This window comes from Sycon ciliatum, chromosome 13, assembly GCF_964019385.1.
Source record: "Sycon ciliatum chromosome 13, ocSycCili1.1, whole genome shotgun sequence".
NCBI classification, from domain to species: domain Eukaryota; kingdom Metazoa; phylum Porifera; class Calcarea; order Leucosolenida; family Sycettidae; genus Sycon; species Sycon ciliatum.
The window spans coordinates 23,301,747-23,326,099 of NC_088655.1; the positions used below are offsets into that span (position 1 = coordinate 23,301,747).

The following is a 24,353-nucleotide window of genomic DNA, read 5'->3' on the forward strand; positions in this document are numbered from 1 at the left end:
TTCCCGTGCTGTGCATGTTTCAGATGGAAGGCAACTTCCTCTGGACGGATACACAAGAAAATCTCACGTACACAAATTGGATCGGCGGTGAACCGAGTAACACAACTGGCAGTGAAGACTGCGTGGTCATTTCCACCACTGGTACATGGACAGCAAGGCATTGCAACATGGCTAGTACTGTACTGTGCGTAAGAGGTAAGTTGAAATCTGTAAAGGTTCTGTGTGAGTCTAATCACCTGATATTTGTGCCAATGGCAGGAAAAACTAACTTTTCATGTTACGAATGCATGGCTGATGTCAAAGCAATGGCTGTGTTGGTCATTAATCAATTTCCCTCTCTCTCTTCCTATCTCTTTCTCTATCACTCTCTCTCTCTATCTCTCTCTCTATCTCTCTCTCTCTCTCTCTCTCTCTCTCTCGCTCTGTCTCTCTCTCTCTCTCTCTCTCTGTTTGTCTGTCTGTCTGTCTGTCTGTCTGTTTGTCTCTCTCTCTCTGTCTCTGTCTCTCTCTCTCTCTCTGTCTCTGTCTATGTCTCTCTCTCTCACTGTTTTAACCATAGATATGCCAACTTGCTCTGTGCCACAAATTCAAAACGGTGGGATAAGTTCAGGAGTCCAGTTCTACCCGGGAACTGCCGCAAATGTCACATGTAATCCAGGCACGTTGCTGACTGGCAGTGAGATCATCACATGTAATGACAGTCTTCAGTGGCACGCAGCACTGCCAACATGCCTAGGTAAGGGACTGGCAACATCGAACTAGCCTTTTCTCGACCGATAGGGTCATGTCCACCTCCAATATACACACGAATTTGAATATGCAATACTAAGTTTGCTTCAATTCCCAAGCACGTGCAATTCAAACTCATTTGTAGAATAGATTTGACATTTCAATCACGGGAACGTATTTATTGAAACACCATTTCTCTGGAAGGGTCTGTTCCTCTTCCTTTAAAGTCTTCTGCCGCGTATGTCATCTGCAGGCGATGTGACTAAAATAGCAATTGCTGGTCAATCGACAGCAATGCACTGTGATCTTCCACTTATAGAGCACGCCACTGTGTCATGGTATAGAAATAAGCAGGTGAGGTATAACGCATGGCTATTGGTGATTTCCCACTATCTATCTATTAATCTTTTCTATCCACCCATCCGTACATCAATCTACCTGTCCCTCCGCTCGTCCATCCATCCGTGCGTCAAGCCATCCGTCCATTCATCTATCTATCTACAATAAAGTTCCCTTTAGTCAGCGGAGAAGGCTCATGCTCAATGCAGTCACCAGGCGACTTCACTGCATTGACCAGAAAGTCAGAGTTGTTAAAACTATACAAACCTTCTTTGTGCACTTTGTGTGTAATTATCCACCTATCCATCTATGACGCCATCTATCCATCAATCAATCAATCAATCAATCCATCCATTCATCCATCTAATCATCTATCTATCTAGTCATCTATCCAACCATCCGTCCGTCCGTCCATCCGTCCGTCCGTCCGTCCATCCATCCATCCATCCATTCATCCACCCATCCATCCATCCATCCATCCATCCTTGTATCCATCCATCCATCCATCCATCCACCTATTCATCCATCCATCCACCCTTTCATCCATCCATCCATCCATCCATCCACCCATCCATCCATCCATTCATCCACCCATCCACCCATCCACCCATCCATCCATCCATCCATCCTTGTATCTATATTCTAAAGGGTCCTAAAAACAATGGTTTCTACTGTACATACAAGGCATGGTGTACCACACTTCATATGTACAGTACCGCTCAATGAAATCCAGTCACATCACTCAAGCCAGTCACATCCCTCAAGCCAGTCACATCACTCAAGCCAGTCACATGACTCAAGTTTGTGCCTTCCACCTTGTCACAGCCCAGTGTTTGCAGGCCTAGGGCTGCGCAACGCCCAGCGCGTACTTGAGGGATGCAACGACTGGATTCTTTTCAGCAGGACTGCAGATAGAGCTGTTGCCAAAGTGAATCTCATGATCCTAATCCTGTGGGTTTTATCCTGTGTGCTTTGGGCTCAGAAACTCTATCAAGATGATCTCCTTGGAAGAGTGTCATTTCATCTCGGCGATCATATCCTCACCATCTTCCGCCCAGAGCTCAGCGACACTGGTACTTACCACTGCACTACAGTGGACACTGGCGGCACTGGCAATGTCGCAAGCGTACAAGGAAACTATACCATATTTATTGTACATAGTAAGTTGTCAGGCAAGCACAGCCCCCCCCCCCTCCCCCGCCACACACACAGCACATGCTAGTTTGGTGGCAGACATAATAAGCATTGCTAAGAAAGTGGGTTTGTGTTTTGTGGCCTTTGTCCTGCTCACCCAGCTCACCAGGTGTTCACGTTGTTTTGCGAACACTATGTTTGGGGATATCATGGCCCTTGTACACAACACCCCCCTCTCCCCGTCTCCAGCCAGACGAACTACTTTAACAGAGGAATGTCGGGTTGCTGCTCACAAAGTGATTGGCCTGACACTGTGAACTGATTTTGTTGACCTGATATTTTAGACCTATAAGCAAAGTATAGATAGCATACAGCCCATTCATAAGATGATGAGCCCTGGCTCTCGCAAGCTTCCATATCTGACGATGTTTTTGATTTTAGACGATTTTCAGTGCAGTGCTGCAGAATTGGAAATTGGAAAAAAGGTCCAAAAAGGGTAACCGAGCTAGGGGTTCAAACTGCACAGTGCACTGTTCCAGGCGGGGTTCAAACTGCACAGTGCACTGTTCCAGGCGGGGTCAAACGGCCTGGATTTTGATGTCCCCCCCCAATTCAGTGCTTTTGGGGCAAAACCTGGCCGAAATCTTATTTTTGTTAGAGATTGAAGACAAATTTAAAAAAATCAAAGTTTTTAACCCATTTACGGCCAAAAGCTAGAAGTCCATGTTTTATGAATGGACAGCAGAGATCCATAAAACCATTTGACGAGCAATTTGAAGCTGCTATGTTACTTCCCCCTCTACTCCTCTATTCTCCTCACAGCGAATCCATCAATCGTTCCTCCCCTGCCAAAGTCCATTACATCATTTTCTGGTGCAAGGCTGGAAGTAAAGAGCAGTTTTCTTGGCAATCCCGAACCCGATGCTGAATGGTGCCTGATAGCGGATGGTGAATGCAACGGCGTGGACACTGAAAACTGTTCAGCTGTGCACACTACAAGCACGCCGGGCAAAGCAGAGCTCATATTTCCATCTGTTCATACATGCCACAGCACAGTGTACACACTGACTGTGAATAATTCTCTTGGGACGATCTCAGCACAGATCCATATACCAGTGAAAGGTGAGTGATCGGATTGCTACTTTTTCAGGTCATAGCAGCAGTATCACCTCTCCTAGCTGTGGGAAGAAATTTTGTTGCTGATTGTTTTTTTTTTTTTTTTTTTTTTTACTATTCACAAACCCAACTGGTAAAATGAATAATTATGCGGACAAAACAAACAGCTACTGAGTAGGGGCTGCACTGGGTGTGTGTGTTGACTGGAGAGCTCTGATTTGCTTTGTGTGTATTCGCACTGATCGCATTAAGCTTACCGTACCAGCGCGATTTTTTCTTCCCTGGAATAGTGCCCCATCTCGACTATTGCCCCAATCTCTAGGAGCCAGTGAAAAAATGAAGCCCTCTCTTTAATAGTGCCCCCCCCCGGGTCTTGTAACCAAGTGCATGTGCACGTTTATTTTTGTTCTTTTCGTAGTGTTCTTGTCCATGTCATTGAACTCGTGGTGTCAGGATCAAAATCACACTTCTTGTTGCCCTTTCTGACGAGTCGTGATAGTTTACAACACACTTTAAGCTCTGTTTTCTTTGCCTTATTTGTTTTAAACGGGATGACGTAAATGTACCAGCCTTTAGAAAAATAGTGCATTCTCTTGAATAAAAAAGATGATTGATTTTCCAGTAATCCTTCTGATGAGATGGCCTCGAAAACGTTCAAGGAACAAACATGCAAATGACAAGTAGCTTTGTAAATGTTTTTTTGTACAGAGTGCGCAACTTACTCTTTCATTGCACTAATATCTCTCTTAAATGGCGTGATCATATCTGTGATGGACATTGAAAAATAATAGTGCCCCAGGCGCACTAACCGCGGGAGTATGGTAATCGTCTTACATTGCCACCTTAAACGCTGGTCTGTGAATATAATTACCACGTAACTGTAAGCTGATGCATCTTTAGTTTCTCTTTGTTCAATACTTAGTTCCCATTTAGACCTGGTCTGCAAATGAAAATGAAAATTCTTCTTTCCATCATCAGAACAAACCCGAATCGGGTTCCAGGGAATATTCAACACCGCCAATCTTCGACGAAGGCGAAACCTGGAGGCCACTAATGAGAGCGACGCAATCGAGCAAGCATTCTCTACTCTGGTAGGTGGACTAGAGAGGTGTGATCTTAAATAGGGATATTATCAGAAATACAATAGATTGCTCTTGGGTTGATGTCCACGTTTATGCTATCCTAGAGTACGACTGGATACCAGTCTCATGCTCCTACATGACCACCACGGTATTCCACTGCAATCAAACATTTTCTCATTGATCTCCAAATTATTGCTCAAATTATTAATATATCCACTGGTTGGGGGAGTGGAAAGAAAAGTCAGAAGAAAAATTGACTGTAACCACCAGTACTTGAAGCAGTTAACTTTGTTTGAGGCCAGCGATGCTCTAGCTACTGAGCTACGGTGTAGCTGTCACCCAAGCAGTGACCGCTCAGCATTTTCTTCAGACTTCAAACCTCTGGCGTGTGTTCAGCGCATATAAACTCAAGAGCTGGCAGCCAGCCCTGCCGTGCACATCTAAACGCCCTCGTCAGGCTGGACCGCTCGCTCCAGCCAGAGCTGGAGTCGCACACAATGTGCCCCTTAGCTGTCGTTTACTTGTCATTTTTGCATTTACACCAAAGGTGATCGGAGTCAATCTGTTTGTGCTTTCCGAATTCTATTCCTGCAGCTGCGGATGCTGATTCCGAATAGGCTCATAGAGCAGGAACATTTCGAATATGACAGCTCTCAAGGGTAGGACTAACTGAGTCATTTCAGACTGAATATTATAATTATTAGTGTGTGTTTTCATGTATCTATGGCTGGGGCATATGCAGTGAGATTAACGCAGCCTTTTTTTTGATTAATCCACACAAAAATCACAGCGTATACACCCGAAATCCGTCCTAAGGCCCCGGTCACACCGAAACAAGCCACTTTGAGCTTGTTATCGCTGGCGCTCAGCTGGCTTGCGTGATCCCTTTGACGCGGTCACACCAGAGTGCAAAGCTTGAATGGCTTGTTTTTCTTACCCGCCAAATTTTGAATATCTCGAAACACACCAATGTTTGCAAGAAACTGGAGAGCAGAACGTTCGCGATCTAAAACTGTACTTGTTCTAGCGTTCAGTTTTGATGAAGAAGCAAAGGAAGCCCGGATTCTTAATTGCGAAGTCGTGCTCTTTTTATTTGTTCGGTGTGCATGGACGCGATGGTTCGGGTGGTGTTTCCTGATGTCGAGCTTTCTGCCCCGCCGGTTGCCGTTATTGAACTCAGTTGCAATCCACTCTCTTCTTCGTACCCGGCTTTCTTCATGAATTCGGTCGTGAGTGTGGTGCCTTGTCTTGGCCTCAAACCACAGCTCCAACAATCTACGCGGCAGTCTAGAGGCACAGTGGCAGAAATCCATGGTCGTCGGACAAAATCCAAATCAAACTGAATACAGTGTAGTTGGGGTAGACAGACTCACGGTCAAAACCAAAGGCACAGGGATAGCACGGTTCCACGGACACAAGAAAGAACATCAATATCAGTTCATCATGTCAACTAGCTACATGGTGTGCTCCGGAGCTCCAAGCGCACTCAAATTATTTTTTGAATTTCGGCTTTCAGCCGCTTGTACAAGCTGTGGCTGAAACAAGCCGGAAAAAACGGCTGAGAGTCAGCCACGGCTGAAAGTCGCTTGTAGGACATTTTTCAGCCATTTCCATGGTAATAGTGACGTAAACAAGCGCTTTTTTCGGCTGAACGGCTGAATCGAGCTCGGTGTGACCGCGGCCTTAGCTACTCAAGATTATTCAGTTCTTCCACAAGTTTCCATTACTCCCATTACTCTACCTTCCAAGGCTACATTTGGCTAACATTGCTCATATCAAGCCTCCAACTTTGAAAGTTGGCTTCATGCAATGTTCTGTTACAACGGCCTTCCAACTTGGAAGATTCACGATTAGGTAGGACCAAAGAGATGGATTTGGTTTGAGTACTAGAGATGGGTTAGAGCTAGCTATCAGGTCGTTGAATGTCTCAAAAACTTGCATTTTCTGACTCTTTATTACCTTGTTTCAGCCGTGGATAGTTGCTTCCTTGTGTTTTCTTCATTTTTTTACTAAACTACGTAGATTATAATAATGTGAATTCAAAATTTGTTTGGTTTCTTTGTTCAGACCATCATCTGTATTGATTCTAGTGGATCTTGTCATCCCAGCCGAGTTCCTGACAGCAATCGATGCAAGTGTTTCCATTCCAAAGATACGAGCGAATTTAACAGCTAGACTATTGAATCCAAGTATGCCACTTCAAGTAAATGCTTCCTCATTCAACTTACTTTATTACGGTGAGTAAAAAAACAATTTCCAGCAACCCTGCAACCCTTAACAATGGCTGCCCTCTAAAATGTACCATCCACTTTTCGCCCATTCTCCTCCTCCCTCCCCTGATGGCGCATGATGTATCGTTTCCTTACAAAGCTTATAAAGTTGTCCAAAAGAATTCTCATGGTTAACCTTGTTTGAAGAAAGCTCGTCTTTTTGTTTTGGCTGTCTTACTGTGCACAGATCAGTGTGATTCCGAAACCACATACGGCGGAATCAGGGGCAATATAACGTGGCCACAGACCTTTATCGGTACAGACATAACAGTACAATGCCCCGTCGCAGTCCACAGCAACCTTATAAGATACACCACACGGACATGTGGAATGGTCCCGCGACCTCATAATGCTAACCTGACCTGGGGTATATGGTCTGCTGCTAACCTCAATCACTGCCCGAGTGCAATAACAGTGGATCTCTACAAATTGTCCAAGGTGAGTGTTAGGTTGGCTCTATAAACCAGTTACATATTATTTAAAACCATTCAAAGTGATTAGGCCAAGTAAAAAATTGATTGTTTATCGTCCGCGCCCGCCCCAAATTTTCACCCTCCCGGCCGAATTATTTTATTTTTTAGTACTGGTAAATGTACTGGTAAATGTACTGCGGTCTACAGCCTCTAATCAGCACAGCCATAGATTTTCGAAGGTCAAGTCCACAGACTGAGCCATAACTCAGTTGCTATGGGCTTGAAAAGTGAAACTGATCATAAGCTGCCTGATTTTCTTCGATTTTTCTACATAACGTTGGTTGTTCCACTTTTCATTATCCTCTGGGGTTGCGAACACCTGCCCCACAGCCATACATGCATAATGAAAAAAAAATTAAATACCTCCCGTCCGCCCCGATTTCTCGGGAAAACCTGACGATAAACAATCAATATATTCTAACATGGTCTTATACTGCCACTCATCAGTAAAAGCCCAGGCACATAGCTTGTATGTAGTCAGTGTAGTTAGTTCACCACACCAACAAATGGCCGTCATGCATACTACATAGTCAAAACGGGCACAATTTCAGCTATCAGGTTGCCAGTGGCACATATAGGTACCACACCACAGATGTGCTCTTGCACTTAATCACCACACCACAGATGTGCAGGCAACATTCCTGCTCCACATCTACAAACGAGGAGTGGTACTTCAGAAGTGTTTGGGTACCCTCTTCTGTCACCTTCCACATCCTTTTTTCCTGCTGGCCCCGCTTCCGGTTTTCCTGTACTCATATTTTGTTCCATTGACCTGGGTTGCAACTAGCGCTAGCTACTCAGGTCCTTTATCTGGCCTCTCTCTCTCACTCTCTCTCTCTCTCACACACACTATCTCTCTCTTGTCATCGCCATGTAGTCTTCCGTTTTGTCTCTCATCTTCCCCAGTAAAATGTTGTTCCTATCACCTGCCTGTTCTGTAGTTCCTTGCGTATGGTACTATAGTTACATGAGTACTTGAGTTTCAACAGAAGACACCAACAGTCTGGAATGGGTTTGCATAAAATGATCTGCAAGTGAGCGCAGTTCCCAACCTCCAAGTCAAGTGCTGGTCCCCAGGAAAATCTCTCAAGAACACCTAGTTTGGGGCTGACTGCTTTTGGGCTGCCTTCATTCATTGTCATCATGTGTTATTCCACTGTTACTTTGCAGGCCCGACTAAACACAAGCAACCCCTCCACGATTCTAGATCATTCCATTGCCGTGTCGAATCTCACCAGCTTTGTTCAGAATCTCATAGCAGATGATGTTGATTACGCGACATCCAGCATCTACAATGCTGTTTCGACTGTCAGCAAGGGATCCAACTTTAACAGTACTTATATCAAGCTGGTATGTGCCAAATCTCAGAATTGTTTTCCTGTGTTTTGCTCTGTGCTGAAGTTCGTAAAGACTCAAAATGAGTTAAATCGCATGGCTTAAAAGAAAGTCTGATCATATTTCTGGTCAGAGAAGGTGACATAAAGTTCAAGGTGAAGATCACAAGTCATGTACATGCCTCATTGCAACAGTGAACGAGAACAGTTTTCGTCAACTCCAGTCTCCTGTTCTTGTAAAGCACAAGTTACTTATAGGGGAACAGTGTGGTTTTGTTAGCATTGCGTTCATATTCTAAGACAGAATGTCATTATTTTCATTGGCTGTGAATGTGTATTCTGGAACATGTGTGTTTGTTTGTGAGCATGTGTGTGTGTGTGTGTGCACGTGCGCGTGCATTGGCGTGTTGATGCATGTGTGTGTACGTGCATGTGTGCGTGTGTTGGTGTGCTTGTGTTTCTATTATATTATGTGTGTTGTCTTAGATTGCAAATGCCACGCTGCGATCCGTAGACAACATTCTAGACGTCAATTCCACCATCATTTTGCCCCCACCAGCTGCCAGGTAAGATTCTGGGGCATATCAACTCCCAATAAGGTTGCTTTTATGTTTGTTGGTTGCACGAATTTTGCAGTGTGTGCATGTTTCCTTTTGTTCAAGATCAAATCTCTTGTACTGGCAAAAATACTTAAGAGAGCATGACTGAGAAAACCAGAAAAGCTGGGCTGTGCCATCTCTCCGATTTAGCTCAAATTTTGCAAGTAGGTTTCCTTTGGAGTCTACAACATCCATGCGAAAGGGTTGGGTGCATACCTTACGGACACCTTGGAACTGGGGACAACCTCGAAATGGGCACCAAATACGACTGAATATTGGGTCCAAAAACGAGCGCTGGTACAGCGTACTCAATGCAGTTGAGAACAAACCACCACCATGCCAACATCTTAATTCTCGATCAACTCGATCAAATCCGTCGATTTGCTCTATCACGCAGTGGTCGGCGCACGGCCAGTTTCAGGATGTAAAAATATCGTGTTTCGAATCACACAAATCGAGATTTGTTCAATACACTTTGCACTTCTGCAGAGATTTGCTGCTAGTGAAATTCGAGTCGTTCAGGGAAGGAAATTCTTGTTGTTTTGAATGACAAGAGTTGTCAGTTCAAATTTCTTGTCACACTCGGTAGAGGTGACCACGCTGCAGTGTTTGGCGTGCTGTCGTCTGGAGTGGTGCCTGGTGTTGGAGCTTGAGGAGGCGCTTTCCGTCGTCGGGTAGGAAATTGGCAATGTTGCAATGTGGTGAAGTGAACGTATTCAATTTTTTTTATTTTCCAAAAACGTGGAACACTATTTACGAGACATGAAATGGGTGGTAGTGGAGATAGTCCACTGTCCTGCAGTGCATGGTTCAGGAAAATAGACGCCGTAAATGGTTCCTGCTATGGCCCTTGAAATATGGCGATGCAATTTAGTGATATTTGGAGATAATGGCCATTGCTTTCTTGGATGTAGTCATGGCTCTATATGGTGGTGATGTGAAGACTACTCAGGTGAGGTAATGTTGGCATGGTGGTGGCTTATTCTCAACTGCATTGTGTACGCTGTACCAGCGCTCGTTTTTGGACCCAATATTTAGTCGTATTTGGGGCCCATTTCGAGATGGTCCCCAGTTCCAAGGTGTCTGTAAGTGATGCAACGTACCGTTTCGCATGGTTATTGTAGACCCTAAAGGAAACCTACTTGCAGAATTTGAGCGAAATCGGATAGATGGCCCTGCTCAGCTTTTCTGGTGTCCTCAGACATGCTCTCTTAATCAATGGTCAAGTGAAAGGAAAAAAGAAGTAAAGAGAAGTCCAGCACAGAGCTGGAGTGTGGCCGCCCTATAAGCGGACTAAGAACTAATAGTAGTAGGTTGAAAAGAGCAAAAATGAATCCAATACGGAAAAAAACTAGAAGGAAACGTTATCAGAGACGCATGCCCGCCAAGGTGGGAGGTGACTCCAACTGCACCGGTCGAAGATTTCGGGATCCGCGCAAACCCATCATTCTGGACCGGAGTAGGGCAAAACACAATTTGCAGCGAACCCAAGACATGACACAGCTGTATGCTTCTCCGGTCTTCGCTGCTTGAAGAGAAGAGAAGCTATCCGCTTGTAGAGTGACTCCGCGTGTTTGCCCAAAGAACCAGTGGTGGACAATATGGCCGGAACACACAACAAAATACTCTATATCGCAGCACTGCTTCTCCTTCTTGTGATTTATGTAGCAGGAAACAATGGAGGTAGCACAGTTTGAAGGGGCACGAGGATCCCAACCCTCACATCGATAAAAAGGTGCGCTCAAACTGACCACCACAGCTGCCACTTGCCGCCACGTTGAGACAAGCCTGCTCTGTCTGGATAGCGGTGCAATACCATAGCTGTTCCCCAGTGACTGGCTGTTTACTGTGATGTTGTGCTGTAAAATCCAAAAAAATGGTGAATAAAATCCGAGTTGAGTGTGTGTGTGTGTGTGTGTGTGTGTGTGTGTGTGTGTGTGTGTCTGAGTTGTTGAGTTGAGTGACGGTTGGGGATTTTTTTCCTCCGTCTTCTGCAAGTAGATTTCAGCCACGGGCTGGCTTCTGGCCAAGGCCAGAGCCAGCCCTGATGACAGGAGCATTAGATAGGTTGCGCTGAACAAGACGACGTACATCTTGTCGTCGCGGGCGAGGAAATAAATCAGTGTCGACACCATGGTCACTTCCGATGTGACCACTCGTACTGAACCTCGTCCGCCTGAGCGCGGAGGCTCTGCAAACCCCCGCTTAGAGTTCGGCTCGCAACGTGCACCAGCAGCAAGGAGATTTGTGTTGTCCATGGGGACGTGGAACGTCAGAACTTTGGTGAACGTGGACGGCGATTTGAACACTGCCTCAAAAAATATCAAAAATTCAAAAAGACAACTCCGCGAGGAGAGAAAAATCGATCTTGTTTGCCGGCAGCTGCAGGGCTACAGTATGGACGTCGTTGGACTTCAGGAGACCCTCTGGTTTGGAACTAATTCCTACCAAGTCGACGACTGTCTCGTCTTGGCGAGTGGCCGTCCGACTCTGTCTGATGGGGAGTCGGCGCGGCGGGGTGAAGGAGTTGCAATTGTATTGCGCGGTCGTTGCAGGGACGCATTTGTTCGCGGTGGCTCGCAGTGGAGGGGGCACAGCTCGAGTTTGGTTTCCTCCAGGATCAAGTTCGAGTGTGGACGGAACCGTTCGCCGTTGTGTATTCACATCGCCGTCGGATATGCACCGACGTTCGCCAGACCGCGCGCTGAAAAAACTGCGTTTTATGACAGCTTGCAGACCTTCATTGACAGCGTTCCAAAGTCAGACCAGTATTGCATTCTTGGTGACTTCAATGCTAGAGTTGGAGTTGGCGAGGTGGATGACGAGTGGAGTGACGTGCGGGGGCAGCATGGTTTTGGTCGTATGAACTCAGCAGGAGAGGAGGTGCTCAATTTCTTGGCATGAAATGGAGCTGTTGTATGCAACACATTATTCAAGAAGAAGGAAATCCATAAACATACCTGGTTTCATCCACGCTACAAACACCCGCACTGTATTGATTATTGCATCATACCACAAGCACATTGGTCGCAGTGTTTGGACTGCCAAGTAATACGCAATGCGGAATGCGACACTGACCATAAGTTTCTAGGCATGAAATATCGTCTAGGTGCCTTGCCCAGTTCACATGTCTCCCGCAATGGTGTTGGGCGATCGAAACCCATTGCTGTGCCGCGCCTGCGTAGTGGTGCTCCGGAGGATATGGAGGTTGCACGTGAGAGATTCTCCAAGGGCATGGATGCTGAGCTGGAGAAGGTTTGGACCCCGAATCCGTCCATCGAGGAGTGGTGGAGTACCCTCAGGACGACCACCATCAACGTTGCCAGCGACTGCCTGGGTCGGGAGAGGCGACGACAGCCAGAATGGTTTACAGACAAGCGCACTGAGATCGAGTCGGTACTCCGTGATCGGGACAGTTGTTACTCAACCTGGATGTCAACGCGGAAGGCCAGTGATCTGGATTTGTACAAGAAATCTCGTAGTGCGGCGCGGTGCCGCGTGACCATGCGGAGGCTGAAGCGAGACTGGCTGCTGAGACAGGCAAAGGATTGTGAATGGTTTGGCTTGACGGCGAAGAGCGGTTGGGAATGTATCGGTAACATTAAGACCACCTTGGGTGGTATGCATCCCCGTGCAGCAACTGCTATCAGAAACAAGCAAGGAGAGATATGTGACACGGCAGAGACCACCGGTGGAAGGTGGCGTGAACATTTCGATGGCCTCCTGAACATTGCCAGTGCTTACGACTTGGAGGTAGTGGATTCGATCGAGCAGCGGCCGGTTATGACGGAGCTTGGTGTCGTGCCTGAGTGTGATGAGATTTGGCGTGCATTGCGAGGGATGAAGTGTGGCAAGGCATGCGGCGGATCCGAGATATCTGTGGAGATGCTGAAGTACGGTGGCCCTACCCTGATTGCGAGGTTGCATGAACTGATACGGGTGGTGTGGGAGACTGGCAGCGTTCCACAGGATTGGTCTGATGCTATCCTCGTCCCCATCCCCAAGAAGGGTGACCTGGGGTCTTGCGACAGCTGGCGTGGGATATAGTTACTGGATGTGGCTGGAAAGCTAGTTGCTCGCATGATTGGCAAACTGTTCGGCAATGAAATCATGGGTCGAGCCCGAATCTATTAACATAAGCGCGCGACGACCGTTGATTTTGCCTTCTACACGCAGGAGCTCATGTTCCGTTTCCACATTGACGCTGGTAACCTGGGCCTCAATAGTTGGTGTAACATCTCGCTTGAAATTGGCTTCGGAGCATTCAGCGTCATCGTCAACATCCTCCACAGCGAGGCTACTGAATCGGTTACGGGTAGAGACGGAGCACACACTACACGCAGGTGATGCCTTTTCTTGATGCGTCAGTAATCGCATCGGCCTTACTGACGTCCACCGTTTGGGTGATCTCGATGCTGCGGGCAATTCTGGGCTATATGGCCTGGTCGACGACATGCGAAGCAGCCCCCCCCCCCCCCCTGGGCTCGTAATGTCTCACGTTCCTCGGGGCTTAGTTTTGTTAGCTTTCTGCTACCTGATGGTGGTGCGAATCCCGGCGCGGTCGCCAGTGGTGGTCTGCGCTGAAATCGGCTGTCTGAGGCGACTGCTAGCGCTGCCTGAACGGCGGCTGACAGTGCAGTAGGGTGTTCCTTCACTACCAAGGTCCGCATGTTACCGTGCAGGCCGTTGACAAATAGCAAGGCTCTGGAGAGTTCGTCAAGTTCCGGCACCTGTAAACTTAGCCGAGAAAACTCCGTTACGTACGATTCAATTGACCCACGCTGTTGGATAGAGAACATATCCAACCGCACTCTTTCCCCGTCATAGTGCGGGCCATACACTCGCGCTAGGGCGCTTTTCAAAGAATGCCAATCCGAAAATTGCTCACCTGCTTCCATGGAAGAAATTAGCCAAAGACGCGCATTCCCAGCGAGGTAGCTAGCCGCAAAGTTAACTTGGCTCTCCGGGTCACCTCGAGGTGAGCACTTCAACTTCAAGGCTAACTCGACCGTAAATACCCACTCTTTGAACTCGGAAGGGTTGCCATGGAAAACATTCGGTTCTCTGGTAACGCGTTTGACGCTCGGGCTTGTCTGGGAGAGAGAACGTGATCGACACAGAGCTAGATCCGGAGGATTTGAGCTTGATGTAGCAGGTAATTGATGTCGTCCAACTGTAGCAGCCACGTTGTCCCGAGCGCGGCGGATCTCACGGAAAGCGGCGTAAGCAGAGCAGTAGCGGCCAGGAGCACAAGGCACGTCAAAGGGCAAACGATGATCTCAACCATCCTCAAGCTACCAGTGTAACAGTATCTCTTAGCCTGTCACCAGGAAACCCTATATATAGGGTTTGACATAACGCTACACATAAAGACCCTATATATAGGGTTAGGACCCCTAAAGAAAGGGTTTGATCAGTCCTCACAACTTGGCACACAATACACACAGTTTCACTTGTTTTTTTTTGATATTTTCACTGCATTGCCATTGATGTTAGCAGGAGCGCTCCTACGACGTGCGCGAGTGTCGCCGCATTTGCTGCTTCCGACCCACGTGTGGATCAGCTGATGCAGAAACGGCAATGGCGGGAGCGGCAGCTGCGACAGCCGCTGTTGATGCTTCGCCTTCTTCTTCAGGAGCATCCGACGCTGCTGGACCATTGACATCATCATCCTGAGTCGACACCAGGTCGCCAGGAACATTCTCATCGCCCGAGTTCGTCTCCACTAACTCAAGTTGCTCTTCCTCCATCGTGAAAAATCAAACCCTAGATATAGGGTCTAGAAAATGTTACGACAGCGCTGCACTAAAACTAACCGTACTCGAAGAAAACAGCAACAAAATGATCACGGTCTTCAGCAAGAGAACCGTACGTACATTCTACGTATGTAGGCCCAGGCGTCTAGTTGCCATAGCAGCCAAGTGGGCTCTCAAGAGAGCTCAAGATAGAACGCGCGGCTGAAAACCCTATATATAGGGTTTGACAGGCTAAGAGATAGACTTGATTGATTGGAGAATTCCCCGAATGATGTTCAAACCAGAGGTTATAAAGCAAAAGAAAGGCGAGAACCGCAGGAGTGAGAATAGAAGAAACACAAGGTGTTACCATAAGACAAGCAAGAAGTGTCAAGGTAAAACTATTATAGTTCCTACGTTTAACATAGCTGTTCACTATCATCGCTTCCGCGATGGGCGTGTCTGAGGTCTGAGGTGTGTGTGTGTATGTGTGTGTGTGTGTGTGTGTGTTTTGCACAGAGTTGCCAAAGCAATGGAAAAGCTGATGACAATTGTACCACTGGATCAGGGTGAAGTGTTTCAGGCATATGAGAGCAACGTGGGCTTTGCCCTGGCCTGTCATGTGCCAAGCAGTGTCAACGAGAGTCTTCACTCCCACTATGATAGAGTTGCTAATAGGTTTTACATCAACACTAATTTCACTTCAGGTATGTAGTTAAATCCGGTATTTAGTACGCATATGACTGACCAAATTTCATCTTTACACTACAACTGCAAAGCCGGACATATTATTATAGTTTTGGCTATTTCAGTGTTTCCTAAGAGAATTTCAAAAACGAAGTTGTACAGTGTGACAAGAACATCCTTTGAGGTAAAACGTTCACATAAGATGTCAGGATAAATCCAGTTTCATGGTGACCCTGGACATTCAGCAGTCTCCCAGCTCTGTGTATAGGCCAATTTCTGCAACGACTGGGTAAAACACACAGGAAATGTATAGTAGATGGGCTCAATTCAGCGTTGCAGTCTGTGACAGTCACACAACAGACATGAAACACTAATCACATGTAGGAGCAGATCACATGTGTCTTACTTGTTTGTTTTTTCATGTGTGACTCCAGGAGTTATACCACTAGTGTCACTGGTAATTCCAGGCAGTGCTATATCGCAAGCCACCGAGAGATTACCCAATTCCAGTCGCATCAACTGCCCGATAGCCCCCACAGCGTTGATCCTGTACCGGTCACATGAATTTTTCGTTGACTTTCAACTTTACGACAACACCACAGTGACGTCTGACATCATCTCTGTCCAGATTGGCCAGGAGGAGTTGGAGCATCTCAGGGAACCATTCATCTCCACCTTTGATCTCCCCTATGCTGTTCCTACAGTGAGTTTGATATTTTTTCGCTCCCGCTCTTGTAGTAGTTGAGCACTCTCATGTGGGGTAGTGCTTTTCTGTTTGCATTACGCAGAGCTCACTGACTTGTCAGTTTGAGCCCTCTGGCAAGGTAGGTTAATTATACTGTGCCCAATTTGCATACCAGAAATTCGAATGTTGAGCCAATAATAAATGTAGAAAGTGTTGAGTTCCAACAGGAGGACGTCATACTCTCCAAGCACAGCAATGGACAACGGGAACTGGTAGGTGGAACATTTATTACAGGAGACGAAGATACAGAGACCAAGACGAACAAAACGACTACATTGTGTAAGAGAGAAAGAAGAGAGAGAAAAAAGAGATCAAGTGTGAACCGCAAGATAAAGGGGCTGGGTTGCTATGGCAATTATGGGCACGCAAGTAGCTACCCAGGCCAACGGAAGGAGACAAAATGGTGAGTACGAGAGTGCATGCAGGCCAGCTTGGATAAGGTTGTAGAACGTACGGAAGGAGGTACCGAAGAAAAGGATAGTTACTCTTAGCTCATATATCCATATGTCCCTTTGCTTTCTAAATTTGCATATCGGTCAGAAAATAGAATGGATCAAGTCTTATTTTGTGTTTTGTGCGTGCTCAGGGAAAGGATGACGAAGTTCGTTGCGTTTCATGGGACTTCAAACTTGGTAGGTCATGCTAACTGGAAATACCCACAGCCGCCAAACATGGCCTCTTCGCAGAAACAGTAACAACATTGTCAACATTAAATTACAGTAGAATATTTTTTTGAGGGGAAGGAAAAAAGGAAGGAAGGAAAAAGAGTGTGATGTGTTTCTCGGCCATGTTTGCCTATTTGTGAACTCCTCAGCTGATGGAACCGGTGGCTGGACAGAGGATGGATGCAAGGTGCTGGAAATCAGTACGTCCAGGAACCAGACGACATGCAGATGCGATCACCTGACACATTTCGCTGTTCTCCTGGTAAGACACTCATTCATTCTTCTTTCACCTGCAGTTTCCCTCTGCTGTTGAAGCTCATAACATTTTATAGTGTTGTTTTGTGTGTATGGACTCGGACGGAGAGCCAGCGATCAATTTATAAGAAAGAAAAAGGACAAAAGAACTAAAAGTTACGCTGTAATGTCCACTAATACCACCATTTACTAAACAATGAGTTCATGCGATATTGTTTTGTGTGTGTTAATAATATGAAGGAGCCTATTGCCAATGGTCTTCTTAATTTTAATATGACATTTCAATCGGATTCATACTATGAGCTTGTAAAAAGGAGTAAACAGAGATTCATGCTGATTTCAAATGAATGCGCATAACTACATCGATCTTGTGCATTCACAATGCTACAGTAAATCATGGTTGATGCTCTGGCTACAATCTTGCTCGAGGGCCTTGACTGAATGTGCGTGGATATATCTAGCAATCTTGCATTGGAAATTGCCTTTACTGCTTACCACTTATAGCCCATCTTGTCACAAGGCAATTGTTTGAATCACGAGAAGAAACAAATCCAAATATTATTGTGATAATAATGTCATTCAAATGTAAAAGGATAACTTTTCACAACTACATCTGATGGTTCTTATTCTTTGATGATGCCAGGTTCGCAGCTCAGTAGACTCGACTGATCTACCGCCTGTCGAAGAAAAGGTGCTGAAGTACATATCGATTATTGGCACTGCCCTCTCCATGGTTGGACTACTCTGCACTAACATTGCCATACTTTGGATCAAGTAAGGCACTATCTGTATACGCTTCTATCTTTTTGAATTTTTTTAGATTTCTGTAATTTCTCCATACCCTTCCACCATCTGCCGCTAGGGTTTATCGGGTGTTAGCGGCCGTCGTAAGTTCCCTTCGGGAACGGATGCGATAATTTACTTTTTTTACTTTTACTTCCACCATGCACCCACACTATTTCATGTGATCAGTAAATTTTTCAGTGCAAACACTTCCTGACTTCCTGACTTCCTGATTGTCACAGTATGTTCCAAGTTGAGTGCCTCACTAAATGAGGTTCACACTGCGTTCGATTCATTCACAAGTTTTCTGTTGCCATATTGCATATTGCTCTGCCTTTACAATGGTTTGCCTATCTTGCTTGATTTCTGCAGGAAACTTCGGCAGGGCCACCACCATCAGATGGTGTTTGGGCTATGCACAACTCTACTTCTCTTCCTGTCGATATTCCTGCTGATCCTGTATTACGAAAACCTTCCACAGCATGGCCTGGCATGCAAAGCACTAGCCATAGCCATGCACTTTCTCCTGCTCTCTTCCTTCATGTGGACGTCAGTGGATGCCACGTTCCTCTACAAGCAGATTGTGATCGTGTTTGATGAGACCAAGCAAAGTGTCAGATACACACTTCACTCGTTGGTTTTCGGTGAGTAGCACTTGTTTGCCTGCGGCACTTGAGCATTGACCGATTGCAGCATCTTTTCACGTGGCAGTTAGTCCAGAGCTGAGCAAGTTGTATCCGGGTATTTTGCACAAGCCACTTACAGGAGGCTGCGAACACTCTCCTCATTCCTTCTACCCCCTCCCCCCCCCCCCCCCAGGAATGCTTGGCAGTAAGCTCTTACTCCGTAGTGCTCTGTGTGTGTGTGTGTGTTGTACTTCTGAAGTGTTGGATAGTTGTTGATTCCACCAATACGAGCTGTAAGAATGCTGGTATACGCCGCTAGTGCAATTTGATCAGAATGTGACGTAATGACACCACATCACCGCCGTAATGATAATTATGAGAAAGTTTTTAATTGAAGTTATCAGCGGTGCTATCATAGTCTTCAGTTCTTGCAACGTGGCTTATATCCATCCTCTCTGCTCTCATTCTCCCGAAACAGTACTGCCGTTGATTGTGGTTGCTGTGTCTGCTGGACTGACGCTGCCTGATGGCTATGGAGGAGAGAACATGTGAGTTCTTGTTTGTTTCCAGATGACCATAGCTGTTCATAGTGTGATGGAATGCTTGCAGTGATTTGAACACAAGAATTACTGGTTTGGATCTACGGTTATTTGGTCCCGTACGGACATCTGAATGCAAATATCAATGTGTCCACCTGAATTCCTTCATCATTAGTCAAAACTCAGATGGTGAGCCAAGGAAAGAAATTGTTACCTGGAAATTGTGGGCACAAGTTATGTAATCGAGTTCACGAACTAAACCAGATGTTGAACAGTCAAACGTGCACAATCTAGGACAAAACTGACAAGGAGTTCTGGGACATTCCACAGCATGAAAGTCAGCTTGAGCACTGCTCGACAGCGCTAACCTTCCAACTTTGAAGATTCATGGATATTAGTGCTAATTCCAAAGAGGGGACATCTAGCGCCATCGAGCCGAGCACAAGCTACATTCCAAGGCTTCATGGAATGCTGGCCTGGTATGACTTTCATGCTGTGGAATGTCTCAGTACTCCTTATCAGTTTGTGCTAGATTGTGCACGTCTGACTGTTCAAAATCTTGTTTAGTTGGTGAACTCGATCGCATAACTTGTACCCACAATTTCCATGTTACAATTTTTTTTATCAATATTCATGTTGCAATTTCAAATTTGGACTTCACGGAGAATTTCAAAGTTTTAGGAAATTAGAGGTCACATGCCACGTACTGCTCCTTTCTCTCCGAAACTCAACACTTGCAAGCCAGATATGAAAGAAAGAAGAAATCATCAGTCACACCACCGGGACTCGAACCAGGGACCTTGCTATTCGCGAGCAATGCTCTAACCAACTGAGCTACAATGACTCTTATCCACAGTGATGGTAAATCTATCCTTCTTCGATCAATCTACATCTGGCTTGCATCAAACTGGCAACTAACACCAATCAAGAGGGCCCTCGGCCATTCGCTTGATATCATGGGGAGGGCATCAAACTATGTCCACTGCGAGCAAATACCGTACAAGTTGCAATTTCAAATTTGGACTTCACGGAGAATTTCAAAGTTTTAGGAAATTAGACTGATGACTGATGATTTTTTCTTTCTTTCATATCTGGCTTGCAAGTGTTGAGTTTCGGAGAGAAAAGAGCAGTACGTGGCATGTGGCCTCTAATTTCCTAAAACTTGGAAATTCTCCGTAAAGTCCAAATTTGAAATTGCAACTTGTATTTGCTCGCAGTGGACATAGTTTGATGCCCTCCCCATGATATCAAGCGAATGGCCCAGGTCCCTCTTGATTGGTGTGAGTTGCCAGTTTGATGCAAGCCAGATGTAGATTGATCGAAGAAGGATAGATTTACCATCACTGTGGATAAGAGTCATATAGAGCATTGCTCGCGAAGAGCAAGGTCCCTGGTTCGAGTCCCGGTGGTGTGACTGATGATTCCTTCTTTCTTACATATCTGGCTTGCAAGTGTTGAGTTTCGGAGAGAAAAGAGCAGTACGTGGCATGTGGCCTCTAATTTCCTAATATTCATGTTTATATTAATATTGGATCATAAGAGTAGAAAGACCCAGGTGCATCAAGTTATCCATTAAAACAATAACTTCACATGCTGGAAAAGGCTTCCGGAGTAGTTTAGTGTACCCTTATTGTTGTGGGGCCCAAACCTTTGCAGAAGAATTTGTTTGCCAGAGGATTTCTCTTCATGGAAATCCCGTTCTTCATTTGTCTGACCTTTCACAGCTGCTGGATTCGTTCCGACCCGGTCTTCTACGGTGCTTTGATTGCACCGATGGCGCTGTGCCTTGGATACAATCTAGTCATCCTTGTCATTGTCGTCGTCACTCTGCAGAGACGTGGAAAGAACCTGGCTAACAGCATCAACAAACGCCAACAAGGGAAAGAAGGCTCTGCTCCGTACGGTCGTGTCCATCTCCATCCTGCTTGGCCTTACATGGGTATTCGGATTCCTGGTGCTTGCTGATGACAACATTGTCTTTCAGTACGTGTTTGCCGTTCTGAACTGTCTGCAGGGTGTGTTCATCTTCGTACACGTCATCCGGGGCCAGGATGCCAAGAGAGGTGTCGAGGAGATTTTCTCCTCTCGCAAGTCGACAACGGGTTCAAGCACCAAATTTACTGGACTTATCAGCCTCATACGTCGCGTGCGTAACACGACGACCAGTAGCAAGGCTGGCAGCGGCAGCAGCGGCAGTCATGCGAAGAAGGGAACGGGTGAGGTCAGAGGAGTGCGAGGCATTAAAGGCGGCAGCAGTAACAGCAACGGCAACGGTAGCAAAATTCCGGATAGTGCTCAGCTAAGCACTCTGGAGAGAGTAAATTTCAGAAGTCCGGTGAGCACGAGGAGGGCGATAGGAAAGGAAGGTCATGCCACATCTCATGTTACACCCACTCCAATACCTATACACCTCGCAACAACGCTCGACAGACATGGAAAACTGGGTCAAACCTCAGGCAAACACCGACAACCGATGATGAGCAAAGCGTCTTCGTGCATTCTCAAACGCCGGTTGACCTTCCCGATATTGGCACCCTCCTGTCGCCAGAATCCCCAACATCGGACTGGCGGCAAAGTTTCGAACTCTCGCCAATAAATTCCGCCTCAAGTATTTCACCATTAACGCCACAAGATGTGTTTAAAACCCAACGAACACAGTCATTTCGGAACTTCAAATTCGAGCAATATAAAAGTCCATCTGGTGACATCTACGCTGGTATAGATCTTGCACCGAAAGCCAGTTCAGAGAGTAAGAAGTAATGCCCGGCTGAACACTTACCAACAACCACTGCTAGCAGTTCGTTTTTCATAATTAGAAATGCAGATGATTTCACTTTCCTGTTGCTCTTACAGGATAAAGAGATATTTTTTGGAATCTTACTCGAATACAATAATTATTATTTTAATAAAAATGAAATTGAACATTCGACCGCGTAAATACTTTTAAGTATTTACGCGGTCGAATGTTGAGTTTCAATTCTCCTTTTACAATCTCTCTTTGAGCGCTCCCATTCATTAATTTTACGCCATGAGGACTCATTCTCTCCTACGTTCTTATCTTTGTGCATGTCTTTTGATGCTGCATTTAGTTAGATAATTTTACAAAAGAGAATGCCTCCATGCAAGCAAGCATAATGTTTTTGATGAATTTTTTTGTGTTTCCTCTTTCGTTACTTTACAACACTAGTTGAAAGATGATAATGATATTTTCGGTAGTAAAGTATTTCTGTACATGTACTACACATGCTACTAATTCGACTGCCTGCTGCATCTAATAACGTTAATAGCCTGAATCTTTGTTATGGGTAGGCAAGTGATTTTGAATGATAGCCGATTGGCATGGTACAATTTTCATCGCTTCTTTTACTGGCTTGTGGGAATCATTTTAACCCGCTTGGATTTGCCATTCTGTATCACAACGTGTAGTTTTCAGCAAAGAAGCTTTGTAGTACTTATTCGACTAGTACGGTGTCGGTCACAAATCCACCATGCTACAAATTGCCTAAAGCTTTTAACCATCGCGCAAAACCCATTGTGGCGCTCTGAAGAAACATTTTCGTTTTTCTTCACTCGCAGATCAAACATGGTAGAAATGCTCTGAACACCACTGGAAAGCTCAGTTTACCAGTCGTGCCTTGTTTCATTCGATAATTTTTCACATTGGTTCGATATTTGAAAGGGCCACTTTCTTGCGAAGGTATACAGTACACGGGACATGTTTCCAACGTAGTTACTATCGTCGCTAAAAAATCTGGCATAAGCTGTACATGTTAATCCACCGGGGGGGGGGGGGGGGGGGGGGTGCAAGGGATTTTATGCTTCATGTTCTTGTAACAGTCGATGCGAACATGGCGGCAGACTGAGGCTGCGTTTACAGGACAAGGAAGTACGACCGAAACGGAACGAATCGTTCCGTTTGGGTTGCGCTCACATTACAATAAAAATATGTCAGAAAGGTTGCACGGTGAGCCGAGAAATGTACTAGCGCGCTCACACGAGACTTTTACGGGTACGATCACGATGCACACAAGTATCAGAGAGTAGTAAAATATATATTGCAGTTCAGAGAGTAGTAAAATATCTATTGCAGTTCAGAGAGTTGTAATGATATTTCCGCGCGCCCGCAGAGAAATGAAAATTCTTCACGTGGATCGCCATCGAGTTTTTCTTCGTTGTGGAGAAGACGGCTGCACGATGAATGACCGACATGCTGCATTGGTGGTTTTTGTTTGTTGAAACGTCTTTGACAAAATCAGAGCCACCATGCATGGGAACGTCATCATGTCAATGACAAGACTCAGTCAACGCACACGAACTGACCTTCCTTTATACCCAGTGGTCAGGCGCTGTACAGGTGAATTGAGATAGCAAGGGGGCGTTCAAATTGTCTTCATCAACTGTTCGAGTAGATTTTTAAAAGAGATTATTCGCAACTCAGATGGATTGACAATATTGAAAATGATCTAAAGCACGCCAATATTGATATTTCTGACTGTTTTGAACTGGCTCTAGACAAGAAAAATTGGCTGATGCTTGTGGAAAAATGTGCTGCGCTTGCGTAGTTGTTCTCACTGCGATACGTTCTAACAATAATGAGATGCCTTTTGTTGGCTCTTCTGCCTGGATTTCCGTTGACAGATGCGTTAAGCCCATGGATCCTTCCATGAGTGACATGCGAACTGTAACTATTATTCTTATTCTTATTCGAAGTGTCCCACTAGAACGGTTTCTATCATTTTAGAATTTTTCAGTGGAATTGTCATGGCGATGATGACGTTTTTTCAGATCGACCATCTCACGTACTACGTGACGTAGCTATTCCAAACTCTTCGCAACCATCCACCTCTCCCACCAGATGAGGTTGCGGAGTTTCGTTTTTCTGAAGAGGCCAATAAGGCCACCTCTTCAGAAAAAAGAAACTCTTCGAAAAGTCCAAGAGTGACAATTGGAACGCGCCCTTAGACTTCTTTTAGACTTCTTCACAATGTGCATGATTTGGACAGTCAATGATAGCATCGCAGATGGCGCGAAATGGCGAATGTAATCATGACATCAGACAAAATTATGTGTTTTACATGTACTTGTAAGTGCACAGTCTAGATCCCGAGATATGGAGTCTGCAAGTGAGAACGTCGCCATTATGGTATGGCCACACACCGACAGCTACAGCCGGAGTGAAGTAAGTAGTTCGCTCTCGCTCACTTGGCACTAGCTCGGCATCCTGGCACAGGACTACATGTTT

General features: G+C 45.7%; 1 protein-coding gene across 1 annotated transcript in view; it reads left to right on the forward strand.

Annotated features, from left to right (window-relative positions):
• The window catches only part of LOC135829396 (hemicentin-1-like), a 137,617-nt gene extending 115,061 nt beyond the window's left edge, over positions 1 to 22,556 (forward strand). The window contains exons 97-115 of the mRNA XM_065341804.1: positions 24 to 195; positions 560 to 736; positions 983 to 1,083; positions 2,051 to 2,228; positions 3,025 to 3,324; positions 4,297 to 4,409; positions 4,995 to 5,059; positions 6,468 to 6,637; positions 6,858 to 7,108; positions 8,314 to 8,493; positions 8,964 to 9,043; positions 15,331 to 15,518; positions 15,933 to 16,201; positions 16,830 to 16,875; positions 17,058 to 17,170; positions 17,807 to 17,937; positions 18,319 to 18,590; positions 19,051 to 19,120; positions 20,836 to 22,556. Of these exons, the coding sequence (XP_065197876.1) occupies positions 24 to 195; positions 560 to 736; positions 983 to 1,083; positions 2,051 to 2,228; positions 3,025 to 3,324; positions 4,297 to 4,409; positions 4,995 to 5,059; positions 6,468 to 6,637; positions 6,858 to 7,108; positions 8,314 to 8,493; positions 8,964 to 9,043; positions 15,331 to 15,518; positions 15,933 to 16,201; positions 16,830 to 16,875; positions 17,058 to 17,170; positions 17,807 to 17,937; positions 18,319 to 18,590; positions 19,051 to 19,120; positions 20,836 to 21,076 (3,117 nt within the window). The 3' untranslated portion in view covers positions 21,077 to 22,556. The remainder of the gene's footprint in view (positions 1 to 23; positions 196 to 559; positions 737 to 982; positions 1,084 to 2,050; positions 2,229 to 3,024; positions 3,325 to 4,296; positions 4,410 to 4,994; positions 5,060 to 6,467; positions 6,638 to 6,857; positions 7,109 to 8,313; positions 8,494 to 8,963; positions 9,044 to 15,330; positions 15,519 to 15,932; positions 16,202 to 16,829; positions 16,876 to 17,057; positions 17,171 to 17,806; positions 17,938 to 18,318; positions 18,591 to 19,050; positions 19,121 to 20,835) is intronic.
• The last annotated feature ends 1,797 nt before the right edge of the window (positions 22,557 to 24,353 follow it).